The sequence below is a fragment of the Dioscorea cayenensis genome, chromosome 16 (genome assembly GCF_009730915.1).
Source record: "Dioscorea cayenensis subsp. rotundata cultivar TDr96_F1 chromosome 16, TDr96_F1_v2_PseudoChromosome.rev07_lg8_w22 25.fasta, whole genome shotgun sequence".
Classification (NCBI taxonomy): Eukaryota; Viridiplantae; Streptophyta; class Magnoliopsida; order Dioscoreales; family Dioscoreaceae; genus Dioscorea; species Dioscorea cayenensis.
The window spans coordinates 21,430,125-21,452,736 of record NC_052486.1 but is presented as its reverse complement, the minus strand read 5'-3'; the positions used below and the strand labels follow the sequence as shown (position 1 = coordinate 21,452,736).

Here is a 22,612-nt window from a genome sequence, read left to right as displayed (position 1 = left end):
AAATTCTTAATTTATTAAATTAATAAATGAGTTTCACTAATAAAAGAAAATGAAAAATAAATAAAAAAGGAGGGTAGTATAGTAAATGCGCACCAAACCAAAATGAAATCTGATTGGAAGCTTTTATCAGAGCAGCCACATTGAATGCCTACCTCTCTCTCTCTCTCTCTATCTTCTCTTCCGTCTTGTCATCCCATCCCTCAAATCATCTCGGTCCACGTGTCCGGGCCCCACCCTACTCCCATCCTGCCCTCACGTGCCTCTCCCTCTCTCCCTCACGTGCTCCCCCACCACCACCAACTCCATCACCCTTTTGTCCCCCTCCTCCGCGCCATCCTTTCTCTTCGTTCCCTCTCTCCCCAACACTCCTCTCCATCGAGATCTCGAGAGAGAGAGAGAGAGAGAGAGAGAGATGGACTCCAATGGCGGCGTTGGTTGGGGAATCTGGGACCTCGCCGGCTACCATGACACTGTATCAACAACGGTGATGACTTCTTCGGTAGCTGGTGCTGGTGATGACCATCAACTTCATTATCAGCAGCAGCAGCAGCAGCAACAGCAGCGGCGGCAGTTGACGAGCTTGAACTTGGGGAAGAGACCCTACTACGAGGGGAATGGGATCATCGGATCATCACCAGTGATGATGAAGCGTGAAAGGCTTGGAACGTCTGCTTCGTTGTCATCGTCGTCGATGGCGGTGGTGCCGAGATGCCAGGTGGATGGGTGTGGGAAGCCATTGATTGATGCTAAGGAGTATCATCGTCGGCATAAGGTTTGTGAGATGCATTCTAAGGCTCCGAAGGTCGTCGTCCTCGGTGCTGAGCAGCGGTTTTGTCAACAGTGCAGCAGGTTCCTCTCTCTCTCTCTCTCTCTCTCGCTCTATCTTTGTAGATCTTTGTGGAAACCCTTGATTGATGATGGTGTTGGATAATGGATAGGTTTCATGCGGTATCGGAGTTTGATGATGCGAAGCGGAGCTGCAGGAGAAGGCTGGCAGGGCACAACGAGAGGAGGCGAAAGAGTAGCCATGAATCCATTTGCAAGAACTCGTCTCTAGGTAGGTACCTTTGTTGTTGATTATTGTTATTAATTTTGATTTTGCTGGTGTTGTTACTTGTTCGTAGTGAAAGATTAGAAGAACAAATGTTGTGTTTTGTGTGATTATTAGTTAATAAGGTTAAGGACTGTGGGTGTGGGAATGGCTAGGGTTTTGTGTGCCTCTTTGGCTTTTCAGGGATGGGGATAGATAGGGGTGGGACGTGTAGGGCATGGAGGAAAAGTTGGGAGTGAGGTCTCAATCGCGGTGTCAGATCAAGGCTGCGCGTATCTCTGTCAGTACGCATGCGGATTCGCTGTGGGTGAGATTAGGTGCAGCTGGGATTGGCTCCAGAATATTGTCTGAAAAAAATTGGGAAGGTCTTCAACATTGGTTGCTTTCTTTGTATGATTGTTTAGTGGAGTGTAGGCCATGAAAAGATATCTGGCTGTAAAGTGGGATGAAAAAGTTTGATTGGAATAATTAAAAGAGGTGCAAGAAGCTTGGTAGGATGTGGGTGGGTGAAGAGGAGAGTTTGAGGTTGTGGATATGATAAGACTTTGGTTTTTTCTTTTTCTTTTTCTTTTTCTTTTTCTTATCAATATGACATGTTGATGATGATGCTTTGCTTAGTGCTTAGTGATACAATTGGAAAGCTTGATTAGAAGATTAGAGGATGCGTGAAGGAAGAGGAGTTGGAGGTCATTGATCTGATACAATTTTTGTTTTTCTTGTAGAAAGTCATCCATGACTGCTAGTGCAGATGAGGTTTTTTTTTTTTTTTTTCATGGAGGGAACTTGGCAGGCAGAATTTTCAAAGGGGGGGGGTTAGTTTAAGTTTGAACTCCTCTGGAGAGTGTAAATTAATATGGCTTTTGTACTACTGAATCCTTAGAATACTGCACAATATAGAAAGGCTTTGCCTGAGTCAAATTTCAAGAAAAATGAAAAAGAAAGGAAAAAAAAGAGAAAGCTCTTGCTTATTATGGTCATGAATAATTATAGTTCTATAGATGATAAGGGAAAAGGGCAAATAATAAAACCAAGTGGTTGATTGATGTTGTTATATATCATCTAGCTGTTTGATAGAAATAACAAGAATTTCTATTAAGGTTGGAACTAAGAAATTGTAGCTTTTATCGTTCCTGTTAATAATACTCATGTTACATGGAGTAGAGTATAAAGGATTGTTGCACAAAAACCACACATGCAGTTTTAGTTCTGAGCTATCTATGAAACATCAAGCTTTGTAGTAGACTAGGGGAGTGGGATCTTACTGGCGTTTATAAAATAAAAATACCTTTTTGTGACATAGGGATTTTTTTAGGTTTAACACTCAACAGATAGATAAGGGTTTAATTTAAATTCATCACATGTCAGTCCTGTTTTTGATTGAGAAAGGGTAGTTTAGACATGGGACACCCTCCTTTCACTGTGGTGTTGATGTATATATAATATATATAGATAAAAAATATATATATCCCAGGCGGGGTAGTTTAGACATGGGTCACCATCCTTTCACTGTGGTTTATATATATATATACCTAAATGGGGTAGTTTAGACATGGGTCACCCTCCTTTCACTGTAGTGTTGATGTGCACATCTCATTACATGTCCCAAACTATGAAAGATATCCCAAACTGTTCTATTTTGTCATTGACTCATTGTGCATATCTCAGAAAATATTTTAAAAGTTAACTATGAAAGATATCATCTACAACATAGCTTCTTTTTTAATTTGAGCACACAAATCATCTTGTGTTGTTTTACATATTATTTTTATTAAATATGAAATTTAGTTGATTTTTTGTCAGTTTTGATGAAATAAGAGTGAGTTTCTAACTTCAATAAAAAGATTTTTTTTTTTAATTACAAGATAATCAATTGAACATGGTTTCTAACTTTCATACAGTAGTCATAGTCAATACTAATGCTTGCAAATTCATTAATTATTTAACGATTTTAAACTGTTTTGATTTTCTTTATAGTAGTACTTGCTTTCAACAAATTTGTAAAATAATAATAATAATAATAATAATAATAATAATAATAATAATAATAAAATTTCAAAGCTGCGGGCCAGGGTTAAGGGTTTCGGATTAGTGTTTAAATTTGTTTTCTGAAGGGAAATTTTTATCAACTTAAAATTAGTTTAAATAAATACTTTTAAAGTTCAATTTTATTTTCAATTAAGAATCGAATTTTATTTTCAATTAAGAATCGATTTTTATTTTATTAATATTGTTGTATTTTTTTTAATTGATTGACTATGGTATGGAGGAAATCCCCAGCCAAAGAAGGCCTTCTAGTTGTTTCTTATTCATGACTTAAAATGATGCGTATGAAATAAATAGTAATTGCAAGCAATAACGTTGATAAAAGCTCACAAATAATATTTCACACCATTGTAATTTCTGGCATGACAATTTTTTCATGTCATATTTATTTACGCAAATTAAACTGTTTTAAACTGTTTTACACCATTGTAATTTTTTTTAATTTTTTTAAACTGTTTTGATTAACTGCGAATATTTATTTTAGTTTAATTATTATTTTTTAATAAACTTTGGAGCAGCAAAGTCTATTTCAAGCCAATGCCTAGTTGTATACTACATAGTTACAAGTGTAGCATTGGTTGGTGAGCTAAGTTTTTTTGTAGCATTGCTCCGTGAGCTACGTTTATTTGTTCAATTTGGTCTTTGAACTCAAAAGCGAGTCAATTTGGTCATTAAATTAAAATAAAAAAAAAAAATCAAAATGTCAGATTTCTGCCAGTTTAAAGATAATCCCTCAAAACTTCTCTTGGTTGTTAGATTAATCAAATCATCTCTGAACACATCACTATACTTGAACACTCGTCTTCGTTCAAGGATGAAATTTACCCTCTTACTTGAGCATTCTTTGTTCAATGATGAAATTGACCCACTTTTAAGTTCATGGAGAAAATTGCTCATAGTTTAGTTTATAGGCTTGCATGTACACATGTTAATTATGTCGAAAGTATGGATGCTATGAAAATATTCTGAAGAAAATATTTTTTGAAAGCATATCTTTTGTTATGCTAAAGTATATTTGAATGTATATTTATTGAACAATAATGAATTTGAAAATTTTAAAGCTTGACTAAATTATTTAAGTTGTGTTTTCGAACTATTGATATTATAAATGAATAAAATTGAGACTATTTAAATATAAATTATTAAAACTAATCCTCACTCTAGGGGTGTAATCGACTTCGAGCTCGGCTTGACAGAATTAGCTACAGGTTCGAGCCCATATTTGTAAGCTTAAGATAGTAAACTTAAGCTGGAGTTTGCTTCGAGCTTGGCTCGAAAGAAGTTCATTTATGATAGCTTCGAGCTAGGCTCAAAAGAAGCTCATTTATGATGAAAACGAGCCAAGATCGAGCTCGAGTTCGCTTCGAGTTTGGGCTTAAAAGAAGTTTTAAAAAATAATAAATCATAATGACTAATAAATTATTTTTAATACATGCATCCATTCATACTTAGAAAAAATGCACATTTAGCAAGCTCCTTAAACAAGTTCGCGATTAGTAAGTTCATTACTAGGCTTATTTAACATACTTGTTAGTAGGGCTTGCGAGCAAGCTCATTTACCAAACTTGTACGCCTGCTCACGAGCTTGATAAACGGGCAAGCCCGTGAGCAAGTTCACGAGCTTTAACAAGCCGAGCAATATGAGGTTCGATTTAATAATTCGAGCTCAAATGTTAAGCTCGAGCTCAACTCATTTACTTAATGAACGAGCTTTTTCCGAGCCGAGCTCCGAATAGCTCGCGAGCGGTTTGGTTCATTTGCAACCCTACCTCTTTCTCCATTTTGAAATACAAGTTGTTTTGAAATTTTATAATACTAAGGCAATATTTATTTATTTATTTATTTAAAATTTTCATGTTATATAAATGAGGAGTCATATTTATAGTCCTTAAAAAGGTGTAATTCCAAGAAAAGAGTTGTTTAGGGTTTGTTTGGCATCCATTTTGTTTTTTAATTTTTTGTTTTATTTTTACTTTGTTTTTATTTTGTTGTTAATTTCTTGAAAACAAAAGCATGTTTGGATATATTAACTGTTGTGCATTTTTTTGGGTAAATCAAGTAATAAACTCAATAGCTTAAACAATGGATCTTTAAAAATATTTTTCCTATATATATATATATATATAATATTATATGGTATATCCTAGTTTATAAAAAACAATTGTGAAACAATAATTTTGACAAATTCTTTCTAAAAATATACTTTAAAGAGAAAGAGGAGTAGAAGTGGAGGGGTTTTGAAAACGTTTTCAATAAAGTTGAAAACATAAAAATGTTTCTTTGCCAAAATTTTTGAACATAAAAACAAACTACTAAACATATTTTATTAATTTAGTTTTTTTTTACAAAACACGAAATTGAAAAAAAAAGAATCCAGCAACATTGCCAAACGACCTTAGTTATTTCTAGGAATGCCAATGGGATGGGGATTCATTGGGGAATGTATTCCCGGCCCCGATCTCGACTTGGCAAATCCATCCCCAACCCCGTCCTCGAATTCGGGTTTCGGAAATTATTTTTTCACATCCCTATACTTGCAGGGATTATTCGGGTTTAGAAATTACCCCTCCGAATTTTTTATTATCATCTATTTATTCTTTTACTATAAAAATACACCAAATATATTATATTTAAAATATGTATTTTTATTTAATATAAGTAATTTTTTAGTATTATTATATATATATAATATTTAAATTAGAAACAATAATTTTGACAAATTCTTTCTAAAAATATATTTTAGGAGAAAGAGGAGTAGAAGTGGAGGTGAAAACATTTTCAAAAAAAGTTGAAAACATAAATATGTTTTTTTTTCAAAATTTTTTAACATAAAAACAAATTGCCAAACATATTTTATTAGTTTTTTTGCCAAACATGAAATTGAAAAAAAAAATCGTCAATACTACCAAACGACCCCTTAGTTATTTGTAGAAATGCCAACGAGATAGGGATTCATTGGGGATGCATTCCCGGTCCCGATCCCGACTTGGCAAACCCATCCCTGACCCCGTCCCTCGAATTCGTGTACGAAAATTATTTTTTCACATCCTTGTACTTGCGGAGATTATTTGGGTTTAAGAATTTCCCAGCCCTTAATTTTTTTCATCAATTTATTCTCTTTTACTATAAAAATACACCAAATATCTTATATTTAAAATATGTATTTTTATTTAATATAAATAATTTTTAGCATTATTGTATATACAATATTTACATTATATATTCAGGGATGTGGAGGAATGAGGAAAGGATTCCCTTTCCTGGCCCTGACCTTATTTCTTAAATTTTAGCCCTAATCCCTGCTTCATCAGAACTGGAATCGGACTTCCTAATGGGTCTGAAATAAATTGACAACCCTCGTTATTTAGTTCATTTTTGTTCAAAATTTTATAAAATTTAATGTGTTTATTAATTTTTGTGCAAGATCCCTTAAATGAATTGGTGGAATGTGAGTAGACAATTTTACCTTAAAATGAGTGACCTAAAGATATTTAACAAATAAACATTGCAGCTCTTTATTAAGATATTCTCAAATGAATTTTCTTTCCCTATGGAACTATTCATATGGTAAAGATTGCGAGACTATTCATATGGTGAATTGCATGTAGTTAATGTCATCCAGGTGGTGAATTACATGTAGTTAATGTCATATAGGTATTGTCATGGTGGGTTGGTGAATGTTGAAAGTTCGGCTGGTAATTTTATCGTTGCTCTAGTTTGACATGATTAAAATGGTTTTTTGCTTTCTATTATCCTCCTGAAAAAAAAACCTCGATTGTCATCCTTGTACCTTTCAGACAATGCCTCATAATTCCTATTATTTCATTTGCTGTGGCTTGATTTTTGTTATTAAAAACTAAGTTAAATGCAAAGCCGTTGACTATTACATATCCAAAGTGACAATCTTAGGCTTTTTACACATTAAAACGTTGCTATAATGAAACTAAAGGCGGTTTGTTTTGGGACGATTCTTTAAAAATTCATTTTTCTTATTTTTATTTTTATAAAATCTTTTTAATTTTTAAAATTTTGAAAATTTATGCTTGTTTCAACTATGTAGAAACAAATTTTACAATGGAAACTAGAAAACTCTGTTTGTTATGAAATAGTTAAACACATTTTTTACCTATATTATTTTCACAACTAAACACAAATATTTTAGTTATATTATTCTAGTCTATACTTAAGTGAAATTTGCTCTGAAAAAAGAAGTTATGTATATGTTTGTTGGGTATATAAGAGTATAATTTTTTTATAGTTGCCAGATTATCTACATTTTGTAAGTGTACGTGTGTATATTGTAGGTATATCTATGCAATTTTTTTTTTTTCAATTTTTATTATGTCTTTGATTTCATATGAAAATTAATAATATAGTTGAACTAAGAAAAATCTAACGCAAATGAAACTTAAAACCCTAACATATCAGCTAGACAGATAGATTTTTGTTTCTGATAAATATAGAATTTAAATATAAAATTTTGATAAGAATTTGTATAAAATAAATTTTTTTAATTTAAAACATAGTAAAGAAGTATTTATAAATTGTCATATCGTACAGTCAAATCCCACTAGTCTGAAAACTTCTATTGATGCTCTAATAAATACATTAAAAAAAAAAAGTTTTATCGACATGAACTTGTGTCAACATGGCCCTAATCACTGACTGAGATTAAAATTCCTTTCTTCTTTGTGGAAACTTTCCTATAGTAAAATTTTCCCAAATTATTGTAAATGTAACTTAACATCTGCTCTTAATTCTGTTGGATAAAATGATGCTTTATTCATATTTTTATTGTTTGTTGGGCTTTGCTAAATAACAACCACCGGAGAGGATATTCTTAATTTTACCTGATGGCATTAAATTATTTCAATGGTTTTGAAAAGATATTTTTGGCCTGTTTTCACCCTTTGATCTGGAGGACTTATTCATGGGATAACAAGTGAAATAAAATTAAAAAATTCTGAGAAGTGGGCTCGAAACAATTTCACTGTTTTTCAAGGGGTGGCGTGTAAATCCTAATGTAAAATTGATAAAATTTTAGAATAAATCCATTAGTTTAATGTATCAATGAGTTAATTCAATAAGCTGGTTCTGCAATTTGAATATTCAAAGTTTCAGTTAACTGTGAATCTGTGATGGCTTTCAAGTCATATTTTCTCCATTTTGGCAAGCTGTTTCAAGAATTTTGTATTATGTTATTTTACTTTATTTTTGAGTTTTTGAGTTAGCACAGTATGAAAGGCTATAAAAAAGTTGAAAGTTAAATTTATTGTTTTCTAAATTGGATGAGCAACAAATTTACCATCTAGGCTTTGAGTAGATTGAATGACTGAGGATCAGTTTTTGCTGTGTTACTCTGTTTGACATCGTCAAACCTCATATTTTTACTTAAGAAATTAAAAACAATGTTATGAACTTCTTTGTCAAATAAACTGTGCTTCATTTATTTCTAAGGTTGCAATTATAAGGGGCTGATATCAGTGATCTTTTCCATGATTTCTGAAGTCTCTGTTACATTTTTTATGCCACACAGCCTGAATCACTTATAGTTTGTCAATCTCATTTAGTAATAGATAAATCATTTGTTTATAATAGCTTGTTGATGAACTCGTCAGGTTTTCCTATTAGCTTGTTGATGCTCGTATTGAATGTTCAATTTGGCATATAACAATATGACCAAAATGATTTCTCTTCTCAGTAGCCAAATAGTGAAGTTAATTTGATAACTGCATCACTGATGTTTTTATCACAAATCTTGTTCTACAGAAGGCACAATGATGGGCAATAGATTCCCATACATATCATCAGCTACTCCGGGTCGTGCTCTCTCTCTTCTGTCATCCAAGTCTTCTCCTTGGATTTCGACGTCCGATCTCTCGTCTCGGTCAAGCGCCGCTCTTCGGGAGCTGATAGCAGAGAACCGTGCAGCTCTCCTTGCTCGGCAATTGTTCTCCGACCGCAATGGCTGGCAAAACACAAGCACAATAACCTCCACAACTCTCTCTTATCTACCTCAACAACATGAACAAATCCATTCCCAGGAACCATCTCAGCTGACCAGCACTTGGGATCACTTTCAAGAGACCGGAACTCAAGTAACACTAGACCTGATGCAAATGCCTGATCAATCTTTTGAGTTCCTTTCCGGTAGGAGCAGGAACAAGGATCAAGAAGAAGAATGCTGCGATATTTGGAAATCTTTGGAAGGCACTCATGTGGTATGAGAACCAGAACTGAAACAAAACTAAGGTACTATTTGGCCTGAGTCGCCTGACCAAAAGAGTGAATAAACAATGCACATGATGCTTGCACATGTAGAGTTTATGGTCAGAAATGTTTTCAAGGAAGCTGCTGGGAATTTCTCATCTTTTATTTGTCAAAGGTTCAGGTGATGCAGTAAAGACAAAAAAACAGGTAACTCTCCTTTTTCTTTTTTTGCAAATTTGGGCTAAAGCTTCTGTGCTTTCCTTGTAATCTCTACACTTGGTAGCTAGTTCAGTTGGAGCATTACCCTAATGTGAATAATGGCTATTGGTTTTTTGTCATGATAAATTGTCCCACACGTGCACACACAGAATCTCATATAAACTTTCCGGGAACTTTCCTCAAACTTTGGATGGCTCTGAGTGGTAAATATGGTTGCAGAAAGTAATAGGTCATTTTACTGCTTGTAACCCTAAGAAAAGATACCTGTGTTTTTGTTGGCAGTATTTGAAGGCCAAAATTCACTAGGCTCTGTGTTTTCAAGTCTTCCATCACTGTTTCATGACAGAAACAGTAATGTCCTAATCCAGACACCTTGCTACAGAGGAGTGATAAGATTTTTGAAGCATTTGAGGTCTTCAAATAACTTTTACAGACTTGATAATAATAATAATTTTAAATAGTCACCGACAGGAAATTAATTTAGCTAGCTAGATATTATTTGTTTGGTTGTAATAACTCTCAAAGCATTTTTAAAAATACACTTAAATTATGATTATTGCAAAGAGGGTTTATTTGGTCGGTGTTCTCTAATATTGAGGGATTTAAATTTCTTTTAAGTCTTTAACAAAGTTATTTATTAGATCTTATGTAAATATAATTGACTAAAATAATTCTAAATTTTGATCATAGGGAGTTTATTTGGTTAGAGCTCTATGGTAATGATTGGATTTAAAAAAATTTTTCATCTTCGACGGAATTTTTTAATCAGATATTATGGGTTTGGTTGGAAAGATTTATTTATTTATAATTTAGAGGGATATATGAACTTATAATTTTCACTTCCATCCAAAATTACAAATCAAAATATTTTATAAGCAAATCTTTTGCAAGCATCATTAAACTAATTATGATAGAGTTATCAGTGGCACTATAATACATACATTAATCCACCTTATGATGAATAGGAAAGAAGAAGAAGAAGAAGAAGAAGAAGAAGAAAGCAGCTTAATTTAGATTTTGTTAAGAACAAACATCCATCTCTTTATAACATGGTCCATGTGCAAAGATCTAAAACTTATCATTAGAGATGGAACAATATAATAATTCTCATAATTAAGAGTGCATGCAACTCCACATTCATTTTGCTTTAAGGATAATACACGTGCAACTGATTTTTTCTGTCAAATTGTAAAAACAATACATCATAGACAGAATAATCAAGGACAATAATTTCATGCTCTATTTAGAAACTCTCCCATTCTTAATTATCATATAATTAAGTTTAAACAAACAATAAGAGACTATATATATATATATATACACACAAACACACATGCATGCTTACGTGATTAACAGAACCTTCATGCAGTCCTCTTACTAAATCTTATTACAAAACTCATGCTAAAGATCATGGATAAAAACTTAAGAAAGAAAAAGAGACTTTAATCTCCTTCTCAAGTTTATTAAACTAAAAGTAAACAAAAGCAACACAAAATTAAACATAAGCATTATATTACCACACTAATTATGAAAAGAGAGCTCTAATACTACTTCCATCCTCACCATCATCCCAGTTTGGAAAATGATTATGATTTTCATGCTCACCGAAGTCTCCGAGCTGCACCGGAAATCGACACGGTGACGTCCCTGTCGACGATGAGCCAGAGAGCCCTGCCGGTGCCGGAACCACCATCAAATCACCACTCTCATTAGAGTTAAACCCTAACCCTAACACCATTGGTGCTCCATTAGTTTCTTCTTGAGGAGGAAGAGGAGGAGGAGGAGGAGGAAGTGAAAGGACATGATCATTGGTTTTGTTATCACTAGTTGTGAACAAGACTTTTTCGGTCACCATCACCGGAGTTTTCTCACCGGCCGGTGAAGTTATTAGATCATGTGATTTCCTTCTCCGACGATTATGTTCAGCTAGTCTTTTTCTACAACTTCTCTTCCCTTGATCAAACTCTGACAACACATGAAATCTACAACACATGCAATAATAACATTTCAAAGATATATAACAACAACAACAACAACAATAATAGTAATTAATATGTGGAAATAATTAAAGAGAACAATTTATAACACTATATATATATATATATACCTGCTACATTGCTGGCAAAATCTCTGAGAAAGTCCGGCGGTGATAACAATGGAAGCTTTAGAATGAAACTCACAAACCTTATGACGACGGTGATAGTGTTTAGCATGAGTTAGATCGGTACCACAGCCTTCGGCTTGACATCGGACCATTCGAGGTCTCCGGCGAGAGACTCTACCAGTTACCATCATCCCTTCTTCAGAAGAGAAGTAAGTTCTCACTCCAAGATTCAACCCTAATCTTGTTGGTGCTGGTGGAAGAGCAAGACCATGCAGTGATGAAGAAGATGAGGTTACCATCGGAAAGAGCCCTGAAGTTGGCAGTGCTGGTGCTGGTGGTGGAGCTGGTATGGTAGTAGGTTGGCAAAAGAAGTCTCCGGTGAGATCATGGCCAAAATGATGGTTATAAACTTGCCTGTGATCATTGATAACTTGTTGATTTTCTTCACTGAAGAGTAGCATGGCTGCTGCGGCTGCTGCAGCAGGATTAGTCCATTCATACTCTAAGAACATATCTATATATGTGTCTTTGTTTCAAGTTGTGTTGTTTCTTCTTCTTCTTCTTCTTCTTCTTCTTTGGATGTTGGTTGAGAGAAGGAAAGTTATTGCACCATGAAATCAAGAGAAGGAGAAGGTTTTATTGTTTTTATAGGAAGGTCTTCACTGTGGTCCATCTTCACAATGTTTTATTGTTTTTCACTTAGTTGTGAATATATTATATTTGTTTTATTTTTCTATGTTAATATATATATTTTAAGCTCAAGAGTGTGATTGTTTGTAGACTTTATTTTAGTTAAAATTATTAGAAAACACCAGATGTTAATCACTTTTATCATGTAATTATATTTAATGATATTTTAAATATATATAAATAAAAAAATAATAGATAGTGTTTATAATAACAGAGTTATATATATATATATATATAGTTAAGAAGTTGAGAGTTGTGTTCCTCATTTATCCATATTTATAAAAAGAATGTTTAGAGATAAAATAATTAATAAAAAAAATATATAATAAAAATCTTAATTTATAATAAAACATGAACTTTAAATATTAATCCCAAATGGTGAAATGGGTGTAATTATTTATGGTCTAGGGTTAGGGTTAGGGTTTGGGGAGTTCCACCATGGTGTGCAATGCATATCCATTGGATACCTTGGAAACTAGTGGGATTTGGGGGGCCCTGACATAGAGGAAGCTTGTGGGCACCTTCCTTGTTCACAGAATCATTCCTACATTTTGACTGATTTGCCCTCAGCCATGTTCCCCTACAGTGACAGATGGGCAAGGGCATTTTTGAAATTATGGTCAAAGTGAAGTGGTGGACATGAAGAGTTTGGAGTATGGGGAATGGGAGGGTGGGCCCCTTTGAGTCTACCAGTACTAATGTACATTTGGGTTTGTATATAATTAATATTCTCTTGTCTTGTTTTGGGTTTCTTGGATATGTTACACATGCTTGCAATATTGGGCAATGAGGTCTTTTACTTTCATTAAATTAAATTTTATAATCTGATTAATAAATTATTCAGGGAAATGTTTTAAATTAAAGGTGTTAAACAGTAGTTATGTTAATGGTTAAGACTAAAAAACTGGAAGATAATTTTGAGGAATAAGGTCTAAGATAACTTTGACCAATTTTAGGGGTACATAATTTTTTTTTTTTTAAAGTTGTTTTCCAATTTTTGTTTATTGCAATGTTTTTTTAAGAATATTTGTTTTAATTTATAGATTAGTGCTTATATTAAATTAATTCATTTTATTTGATGGTTTTACCCCTCAAGCTTTTGGGAAATGAGAATACACAAAATAAAATAGTAATATATAAAAAATATTAAAATCAGAATGTTTGTTTTAAAAGATGGTCGGTGTTTGGACCAAACTAATTCATTTTATTTGATGGTTTTTTTTTCTGTGTATGCTTTAGAAAATAGGAATACACAAAACAAAATAGTACTTGTAAGACATAAAAAGTACAGTAAACAATTTGGTGATAACATAATTTTACCTTTAAAAATAAATATTCTAAATGAGAGATCCAAAATTAAATAGCAAAGTTCCTAAATTATATATTTAGAAGCATTAGGCTTTAGTTGGTCTTTGCTTATTGAATTATGAATTTTTAAATTTAGTGAAATATATCACTTTGACCAACGGCTTTTGGGTCAATTGGTATTGGGTCTCTTGCGTAGGGCGTTCATTTCGAGGAGGACCCAAGATCGAACCTCATGTCCTACGCAAGGTGAGAGCACGTGGGTCGGCGTTGAGCCTTGCTCCCCACACATACACGTCCCTGAATTCTGGTGCTTGTCACCTTTCTCAAAATATATATATATATATATATCACTTTGTTTGAATTTTTATTCGTCAGTTATTTATTTATTTATTTTTGGCTAATAAGTTGCACATGTGTTGCCACATTGCAATATATAAAAGAAGTTATTAGAAAAACAAAGTTTATTAAAGTTATTATTTATTAAACTTATTCTTTGCTAGATATTAATTAAATATATTATTATTTGGGCCAAGATAGTGAGCCTCGAGACTTGTATCAGAGAAGTGTGCTTCTAAGGATTACATATTTGTGAAGGAAGGTTCCATGCAAGAATAACAAATATATAGCCTCACAATCCCATCAAATAGCTTAATCAATATAAATATAAACCGATAAATTTAAACTTCTCATTTTATTAATTTAAGTTTTTAAATTAAATCTTGCTCAAACATTACAAATTTAATTTGCATTTAACAACTCTGTATAAATCGAATGCTTTACAATTTGATTTATTAATTAAAATGTTAATGCATAAAAATTTAATAGACATTGATTTTTGACATTCAAGGCACTATTACAATTGCTCTATATCACATCCATCTTCTTGTCATCATATATATATATATATATATAAATGGCTTAAAAATCAATTCTTCATCCGAAGAAAATAACATATATCAACCAAAGTTACAATAATATAACTTCATTTTAATTATGATAGGATTGTGACTGTACGTAATATGTATATACATAGGAACTACATGAACCTACATCTAATATCATAAATATATAAATATGCATCATGTGTCTATATATAGAGTTTGAATTTATAAATGTGGAACATTTTTTTTTAATAAAGCAAATTAAATAACCATTTTTATTTCAAAAAGGCTTAATAACTAAAAACAACATACATATAAGCACATACATTTTATTGTTAACAAGATGCACACACAAATTTTATATATAAATGTATGCATGCAAGAGCTAGCTATGCATCTATATATGACTTGTTGATTCTCATGGAGTTCATGTGTCTCTTTCCTTCAACTTTCCCTGATAAATATAATTGAATATACTCCTCAAAGGCCATAGTCTTGTAGTAATGCTCCTCCTGATCATCTCCTTGCATTAACTCTTTGAGAGGGCCAACCATGCCATCAGCCTTTGGTCTATGATGTGTTGCAATTGAGAGCCTTTCTTTCTTGTTGTTCACTGTCACTCTATGCTCTACGCTTACGTATTTCCCATTTGTCCATATCTATAATTCATTTCCATGCAACGTATCAAATATATAAATATATATATATATATATAATTAAAGAAGTTGGTCAATTTTTAGTTACGAAGTTTGAAGCTACTTAATTTATTACCAAAGTTTGCAAATGATATATATTAATATATGTATCAACTATCAATGTATTTTAACTTCAAAGTTTAAACTATGAGCTATTGAACAAAAAAGAAAAAAGAAAAAGAAATTTTAAATCAAAACCTTAAGTTTTTTTAAGATGCTGATCACAATATTAGTTTGACAATTAGGTAAAAAATTATTGGGATAAGCTTAAAATTTCTAACTGATAGAGTAATGAAAATATTAAAATTTGTTACATGAATAGTATATATATATAGAGATAATCCATAACTATCTGAGATCATATAATTATAACATATATAATGATAATGATATTGTAGGGTGTCATTGCGTGCCTGGCATATATATAAATAATTAATCAAATTAATCATTATATGTCCCATGCCTACTACGTACATGCTGCTATTATCTTAAGATTTTTATATTGAATGAAAACTATGTAATAAATAAATATAATTAATTTTGTTCTAAAAGTCACTTGGAAAATTAAATGTAAATGTGAATAGAGATAATTAATTAATTACCTCAAGTACATCAGAAATGTTGATAACAAAGGCATGAGGAATTGGTTCAACAGGAAGCCATTTGCCATTTCTCTTGATTTGCAAACCTTGAACATCTCCCACTTGATGTAGAAGAGTTAGAACACCCACATCAGAATGTGGGTTCAAGCCTAACACTTTGGCTTGCTTTTGAACATGGTGGATAGTAATGCATCCTTATACCTTGATGAGTCATCAACCAGATTAAGGAGTGTCTCTGGCTTGAGCCCTAAGTTCTTGGCAAATAACTTCAAACAGACATTCTGAAACCCTTTTTAATTCTAGTGAATATTTTTCTAATGTTGACCTGCGGGTTAAAACCAAAATAAACAAAATAACTTCAAACAGACATTTCAAACAACCTTTTACAGAGATATATACATAAATACAATTTTTATGAAAAATATATATATTAGCAACTACCAACTTCATTAGAGTATGTATACAATTTTTGCTTTATCTTAATATTACTATATAGTGATCATTATATACAACTAGCTAGTCTGAGTATGAATAAAATCTCTCTTTTTCTCTTATATATGGGTTTTCATATTAGATAGAAACATTTGTAATTAGTTTTTAATATAAAAAAAAAAGATAAATCACAAATTAAGATAAAAAAATCGATTAATGAAATAAACAAATTAATTAACAAACAAAATAAATAAATAAAGTGATGATGTTTAGGGATCGACCTGAAAGATGAAGGATGTGTAGGCCAAAATCTCAAATTCTTAGAATCAAGTGGGCGCGTGATGAGGAATAGCAAGTCATGCCACTCCAACTTCTCTTCATTAACATTTAGTTTTTGGCCATAACCTTGAAGTCCACCAGGCACTGGTGCAAACACTTCTTTCTCTTCTAATGGAAGCTTGAAAAACTCCTTCAAATCTCCCTCCATTTTATCCATCAATTCATCATCTATCCCATGGTTTACAAGCTATTCAAAATACAACATTCCAATTACTTAATTTCAAATAAATATTTAATCAAATTAACTTATATATATATATATATATACACACATGAAATATATATATGCATGCAAATATATATGTATAAACATGCACAAACCTGAAAGAAGCCCCATTGTTTGCAAGCAAGATCAAGTTTAGAACATTCTTCAAAAGAGAAGTTTGAATTCAATAACAGACTCATATCAATTATAGGGAGCTTCTCGTCGGAGATTTTTCCGGCTCCGATGTCCAAGTCAGGTCTTATATATATTTCAGGTATATCGGCACTTGAATTTGCAAGAACTTGAACGTTGTCAACCTGAATGGACTTCCCCCAACTCTCATCTTTCCTCATCACTTCTTAATTTCTCTTTGAACTCACAGTTTGTGATGCTAGACTTTAGTATATATGTGCTTATAATTAAAATTTCTTTGGAAAACTTAATTAATTATAAGCTAAAATCTTACCTTTCTTGCTTGCTATGGTTTGGTGTAAATGGGACCTATTTTAAGGATTAAACTAATGAAAAAGTAATAATAGTGGAGACTTATATAATTATACAAAAGTTTTTTTTTTTTTGACAGAATAAAAAATTATAATAAATCCAAAAGCTATAAAAAAAAAATTCATTAGTGCTTGATGAAAGGAGATCTTCGATCATTTACATTAGCTGATCATGGTGGTTGTATTGTCTCTAATGATTATAGAAAATAATAAGAATGAGACTCTCTCACTGGCACACACACACACACACACACACACATATATATATATATATATGTATTCTAAAGTAAAATCGTCATTACGTTGGAACTTGGAACCATGCACATTAGTATATATTTAAATAATAACATAAATAACAAGGAGCACACTTAATAAAATAAAATTTTCACTAGATAAATATAGTCATGTTCCCCATCTAACAAAGCATTCATATATATATATATATATATTCATCAATAATTGCACATATAATAATTAATCCTTGAAATGTTAGTTTGTTAAAATTTAATATTTCGAAATTATTGAGCAGTTCAGATGTATTTTTCAAGAAGTTCAAGATGTCCATGAGAAAGATTTGGGTAAGATTTGGATAGGATTTAATATTTGAGAAATACTATTGATTATATGGACAAATAAACATGAGCTTTAAGTTAATTTAGAGTCATATCATTTGTTTTGATTTGTGTGATTCACTTATAAGAAATCAGAGTTTCTATTATTCATGGTCATAAATTTTTAAGTTGGATACATGTTTCTCATTTTCATGTTTGGAATTTATTGTTTATTATAAATAGATTAAAGAAAAAAGTGATTATTTCTTAGGATTATCGATCAGATGGTAATTTTTGTATATGTATGGATAGTAAACTTTTATTTTTTACTAAACTAAGTTAATTGGTTGAGAATAATTTAATCTAACTCATTTAATTTATTTAATTTTACTTTTTGCCATTATTTCATTTCTTTTCAACTATTATATACAATTTAGAAGTACTTTGACAAGCAAATATGTTTAATGATTCAAGCTAATTAGTAATCAAGAAGATGATCATAATATTTTTTATGCTATTAAAAGTTTAAGAAATGATGATGCAAACTTTTGTCATTTACCAAAATATCGAAAATTCCAAGTTTATAAATATGTAAATATATATCCAAGAATGGAATAAATGTGACAATATATCATTTAAAGTTTAATATGATTGAACCAAGAAAATATAAAGCATAAAATACATACACTTATAAACTCTTCCTTCATTTGTAGGGAAAATATGAAGATAATCAGTAATTCGTTTATAATTAACCATAATAATTAATTTTTATGCACATCACAATTTTTTTTTAAATTTTTATATGAACTTAGAGAGAGAATTACAATGATCTACCTTTCATAACTAATGTTTGTTTTTGGAAAAAAATACACCTAATTTAATAATTAATTTTCACATGTGTTCAAAGAAATTTCAAAATGAAATGATGTACTAACTACCAACCATTCTTTAAATAGTTTAAATCCAAATGGAATGATGATGAACTAAATTATTACTCACATTCCATGATCACATAATAGAATAAAGATCATCCAAATGAGATAAGCAAATGCTAACAGATTAGTTCATACACTTGCTTAAATGGACTTACAATGAAACAAACAAACATACATATATATATATATATATATAATCACAGAGATGATACTATTTATTACAAACATAAGTAATTAAATAAAACAACTTAATTATTCAACTTCATGAAGTCCATATGGTTCTTGCCTTCCACTTTGGCTAAGAAATGGAACTCCATATACTCCTCATACTTCATTGTCTTGTAGTACTCTTTACCACCTTGTACAATCTCAGGCAAAGGTCCAATTATTTTATCAAAACTAGGACTATGATATGCAGCAATTGATAGCCTTTCTTTCTTGTTGTTCACCATCACTCTATGTTCTACACTTGCATACTTCCCATTAGTCATGATCTACGTACATATATATCAAGTAGTACAAACATGCAGTAATTAGAAAGCTCAAAGGCATTGATATATCATCACCAAAGTTTAATATTTAATAATAATAATAATAATATAATATTATATTATTTATATATTTACCTCAAGGGCGTCACCAATGTTGACAACTAGAGCATGTGGGAGTGGTTGAACAGGAAGCCATTGGCCATTTTTTTTTATTTGCAAGCCTTGAACATCACTGACTTGAAGGAGAATAGTTAGGGCACCAGCATCAGTGTGTGGGTTGATGCCTAACACTTGGTTTGCTTTGGGACATGGTGGGTAATAGTTCATCCTCATCCTTTGTTGTTCTTTAAAAACATCATGAAGTACTTGTGGATTGAGTCCTAAGTTCTTAGCAATTGCAGCAAACAAACTCATTGAAACTGATTTTAGTTCTTTTGAGTACTTGTCTAGTGTTGACCTACATGCCAAAATATATATATATATATCAAGGATTTATTTTTGTCAAGTTAAAACCATATATATATATATATATATCATTGTTGGAATATTTAGATATTGATTGAAAAGCAGAATTAAGGCGCCACTACTTAAATAAAATAAAATTATTAAAGCCTTGAAGAAAGGAAATTAATATCAACATTAAGTACAACAATTAATTAATTAAGCTTAATTATAGAATTGATAGAGAGAAAAGAGATAACTAAAAGGATGAACCTTAATTACTTATTAATGAATTAAGAAAGAGAGAAAAATAGGTACCTGAAAGTAGGAGGAGAAGTAGGCCAAAATCTGAAGTTTCTAGCAAGAACTGGTTGAGTGATGAGGAACATCATGTCTTGCCACTCTAGTTTCTCTTCATTAAGCACAAGCTTTTGGCCATAACCTTGAAGACCACCAGGCAATGGTGCAAACACCTCTTTCTCCTTCAAAGGTAGCTTGAAAAACTCCTCCAAATCAACCTTCATTTTCTCAATCACTTCATCATCTACTCCATGGTTCACAACCTACGTCGTACATGCATGCACCGTAACATATATATATATATATATATATACTTATAATTATGCATGGAATATGAAACTAGCTAGAAATAATTGATAAGTATATATAACATGGAAAAAATAATTAACCTGAAAGAAACCCCATTCCATGCAAGCATAGTGGAGCTTGGAAGATTCTTGAGAAGATAAGTTAGGATCAAGTAATCTCTTCATATCAATGATTGGCACCACTTCATCAACGATGATTTTATTAATATTGTCCTGATGATGATCCAAGTCAGGCCTTATATATCTGAGAGGTATCTCCATCTCTGGATTCATACTAGTTTCATTTGCAAGAGCTTGAACGTTCTCTGCCGGAATAGACTTCGCCCAACTCTCACTGCTCTTCACTACTTCACCCATCTCTCAAAGGAACAATAAGTCTTGCTTTGTATCTTCAACTTCAATCACTCGGTCACCTCCCTCTGTGTGTATATATATATATATATATATAAAAATTTGGATAATTAAATCACTAATTTATTAAAGGAAAATCAAGAAAAATAAAGGCTACTCGTTTTTTTGGGGCCAAGGTGAACGCTAGGTCACTAAAAAATATAGGAGCATGTACAAATCTTAGCGGAGTAAGTGAAGATGAGACCCGTACACATATGAGCGCTAGGATCATTCATACACAACCACTACTCACACTTATAGAAATATGTCCTTATCCATAATTCGAACTCTCACCATTTGTGAAAATTTTTAATGGGAACCCGGTTATTAATAGATCACTTTGTCATTAGTAAATCAAAACTACTCTTAACAGTGTGTATATATATAATTTAGTCAAATGGACTCCACATATTAAGTAATTAATCAATCTTGATTTAAAAAAAAAATAATCCATTATGGGATAAATTATCATATTATCAATCAAGCGAGAAAAAGAATCAAATTGACTATTTTTTTAAATAAAAAATGAACTATAAATAAGTAAATAACTATATTGTAAGGGTGCAAACCCCTTAACTCCAAAAAATTAATTTGACTTTAAAAACTAAAGCATTTCCCTACTAAAAATCAGAAAAAAAAAATAAATAAAAAACAAACAAAAACAAATCCTTGACTCCACTAACGTAGTCCAAAGACCATACATTGGTTAGGGATGGCAACGGGTAGGGTATGGGTAGGGTATGTCAAAACCCTTACCCGTACCCGTAACCTCTACCCCATACCCGTACCCTTACCCGTACCCTTCAGGGTAAAAAAAATCATACCCTTACCCTTACCCGCGGTACTGGTGCTATCCACTGACGCTACTCCGCTTGCCCGTTGTTCAAATTATCGAATTAAATTTAAATAATAATAAAAATGAATTAGTTATACATTATATTACAATCTTTAAACACATGTCCATAAATTCAAAATTACAAGTTGATATATATTTGTTTATCTTAAATTATATAATCACATAAAAATGAAGTCTATTTAGGATTCAATGGTAACTCTACCTTTTGTTTTGTTCATGTTTAACCATCTTGGTTTTTGTTTAAAAATTTTTCATATATCTACTATTTATATTTTATATAGCTTCAAATTTTATAAATATCTAGTAAGATTTTGAATATAAAAAACATTATAAGTAATTCTCATAAGTTATATCCAATTGATTTTTATTAAGTATCTTTTTCGGGATGTTCTTATAATTTATAGAATAAATTATTATAACATTATTTTTTTATATTTGTTTATTTTTTTAATTTAATTATGATTCTTAATATATATCTAAAAATTCAATTTTGATAATATTATCAAATATAAATATAGAAATTAAATAAAAATTTAAAAATAATATATTAAGAGAAAAATTTGAAGTATTATTTTTCAAATTAATTACCATAAAAATAGATATTGAGTAAATTATGAGTAAATGTTTAGTTTAATAAAAAATTATATATATATATGAGAGGGTAAGGAGTGCGGGTAGGGTGAGGGGCATACCTGCACCCCGAAATCTGCAGCTCAAAAACTAACGGGTAATACCCTTTCACCGTGCCGTGCCGGTCAAAGAGGGTAATACCCTCTTTGACCGGGTACGGGTACGGGTATATCCGTCGGGTAGGGTACAAATTGCCATCTCTAACATTGGTGTTCCCAGAGAGACTTTTATACTATTTATCAGGGCGCAGACCTTCATTTTAAAATACTAATTTGATAGAAAATTATATACCCTTCATTTTAAAATATTAATTTAAAAAAAAAAAAAAATTCAAGCTCACTCTAACACAACTGATGTCAGATTAAATCTATTTGTAGATTGGTACAATATATATGATTGAACTTTATAATATTTACTATTCATGTCTA

At 31.4% G+C, this 22,612-nt stretch overlaps 4 protein-coding genes across 4 annotated transcripts; 1 reads left to right on the top strand and 3 right to left on the bottom strand.

Moving 5' to 3' along the window:
- Window positions 1-324: 324 nt before the first annotated feature.
- LOC120278856 (squamosa promoter-binding-like protein 7) lies at window positions 325-9,752 on the top strand. Its single transcript, XM_039285597.1, has 3 exons — window positions 325-849; window positions 939-1,057; window positions 8,864-9,752. The coding sequence occupies exons 1-3, from the start codon at window positions 413-415 to the stop codon at window positions 9,319-9,321; spliced, it is 1,014 nt and encodes a 337-aa protein (XP_039141531.1). The 5' UTR covers window positions 325-412; the 3' UTR covers window positions 9,322-9,752.
- A 1,183-nt stretch (window positions 9,753-10,935) lies between these two features.
- Window positions 10,936-12,317, bottom strand: LOC120279454 (squamosa promoter-binding-like protein 8). The gene is made up of 2 exons (XM_039286385.1): window positions 11,631-12,317; window positions 10,936-11,505 (listed from the first exon to the last, which is right to left on the bottom strand). Exons 1-2 carry the CDS (start codon window positions 12,137-12,139, stop codon window positions 11,049-11,051), a joined length of 966 nt encoding a protein of 321 aa, XP_039142319.1. The 5' UTR covers window positions 12,140-12,317; the 3' UTR covers window positions 10,936-11,048.
- Window positions 12,318-14,800: 2,483 nt separating this feature from the next.
- LOC120279534 (S-norcoclaurine synthase 1-like) lies at window positions 14,801-17,200 on the bottom strand. Its single transcript, XM_039286457.1, has 4 exons — window positions 16,896-17,200; window positions 16,517-16,761; window positions 15,804-16,128; window positions 14,801-15,165 (listed from the first exon to the last, which is right to left on the bottom strand). Exons 1-3 carry the CDS (start codon window positions 17,130-17,132, stop codon window positions 16,026-16,028), a joined length of 585 nt encoding a protein of 194 aa, XP_039142391.1. The 5' UTR covers window positions 17,133-17,200; the 3' UTR covers window positions 14,801-15,165; window positions 15,804-16,025.
- Window positions 17,201-18,909: 1,709 nt separating this feature from the next.
- Window positions 18,910-20,695, bottom strand: LOC120279546 (S-norcoclaurine synthase 1-like). Its single transcript, XM_039286469.1, has 4 exons — window positions 20,390-20,695; window positions 20,019-20,263; window positions 19,395-19,716; window positions 18,910-19,262 (listed from the first exon to the last, which is right to left on the bottom strand). The coding sequence occupies exons 1-4, from the start codon at window positions 20,663-20,665 to the stop codon at window positions 19,017-19,019; spliced, it is 1,089 nt and encodes a 362-aa protein (XP_039142403.1). The 5' UTR covers window positions 20,666-20,695; the 3' UTR covers window positions 18,910-19,016.
- Window positions 20,696-22,612: the final 1,917 nt, after the last annotated feature.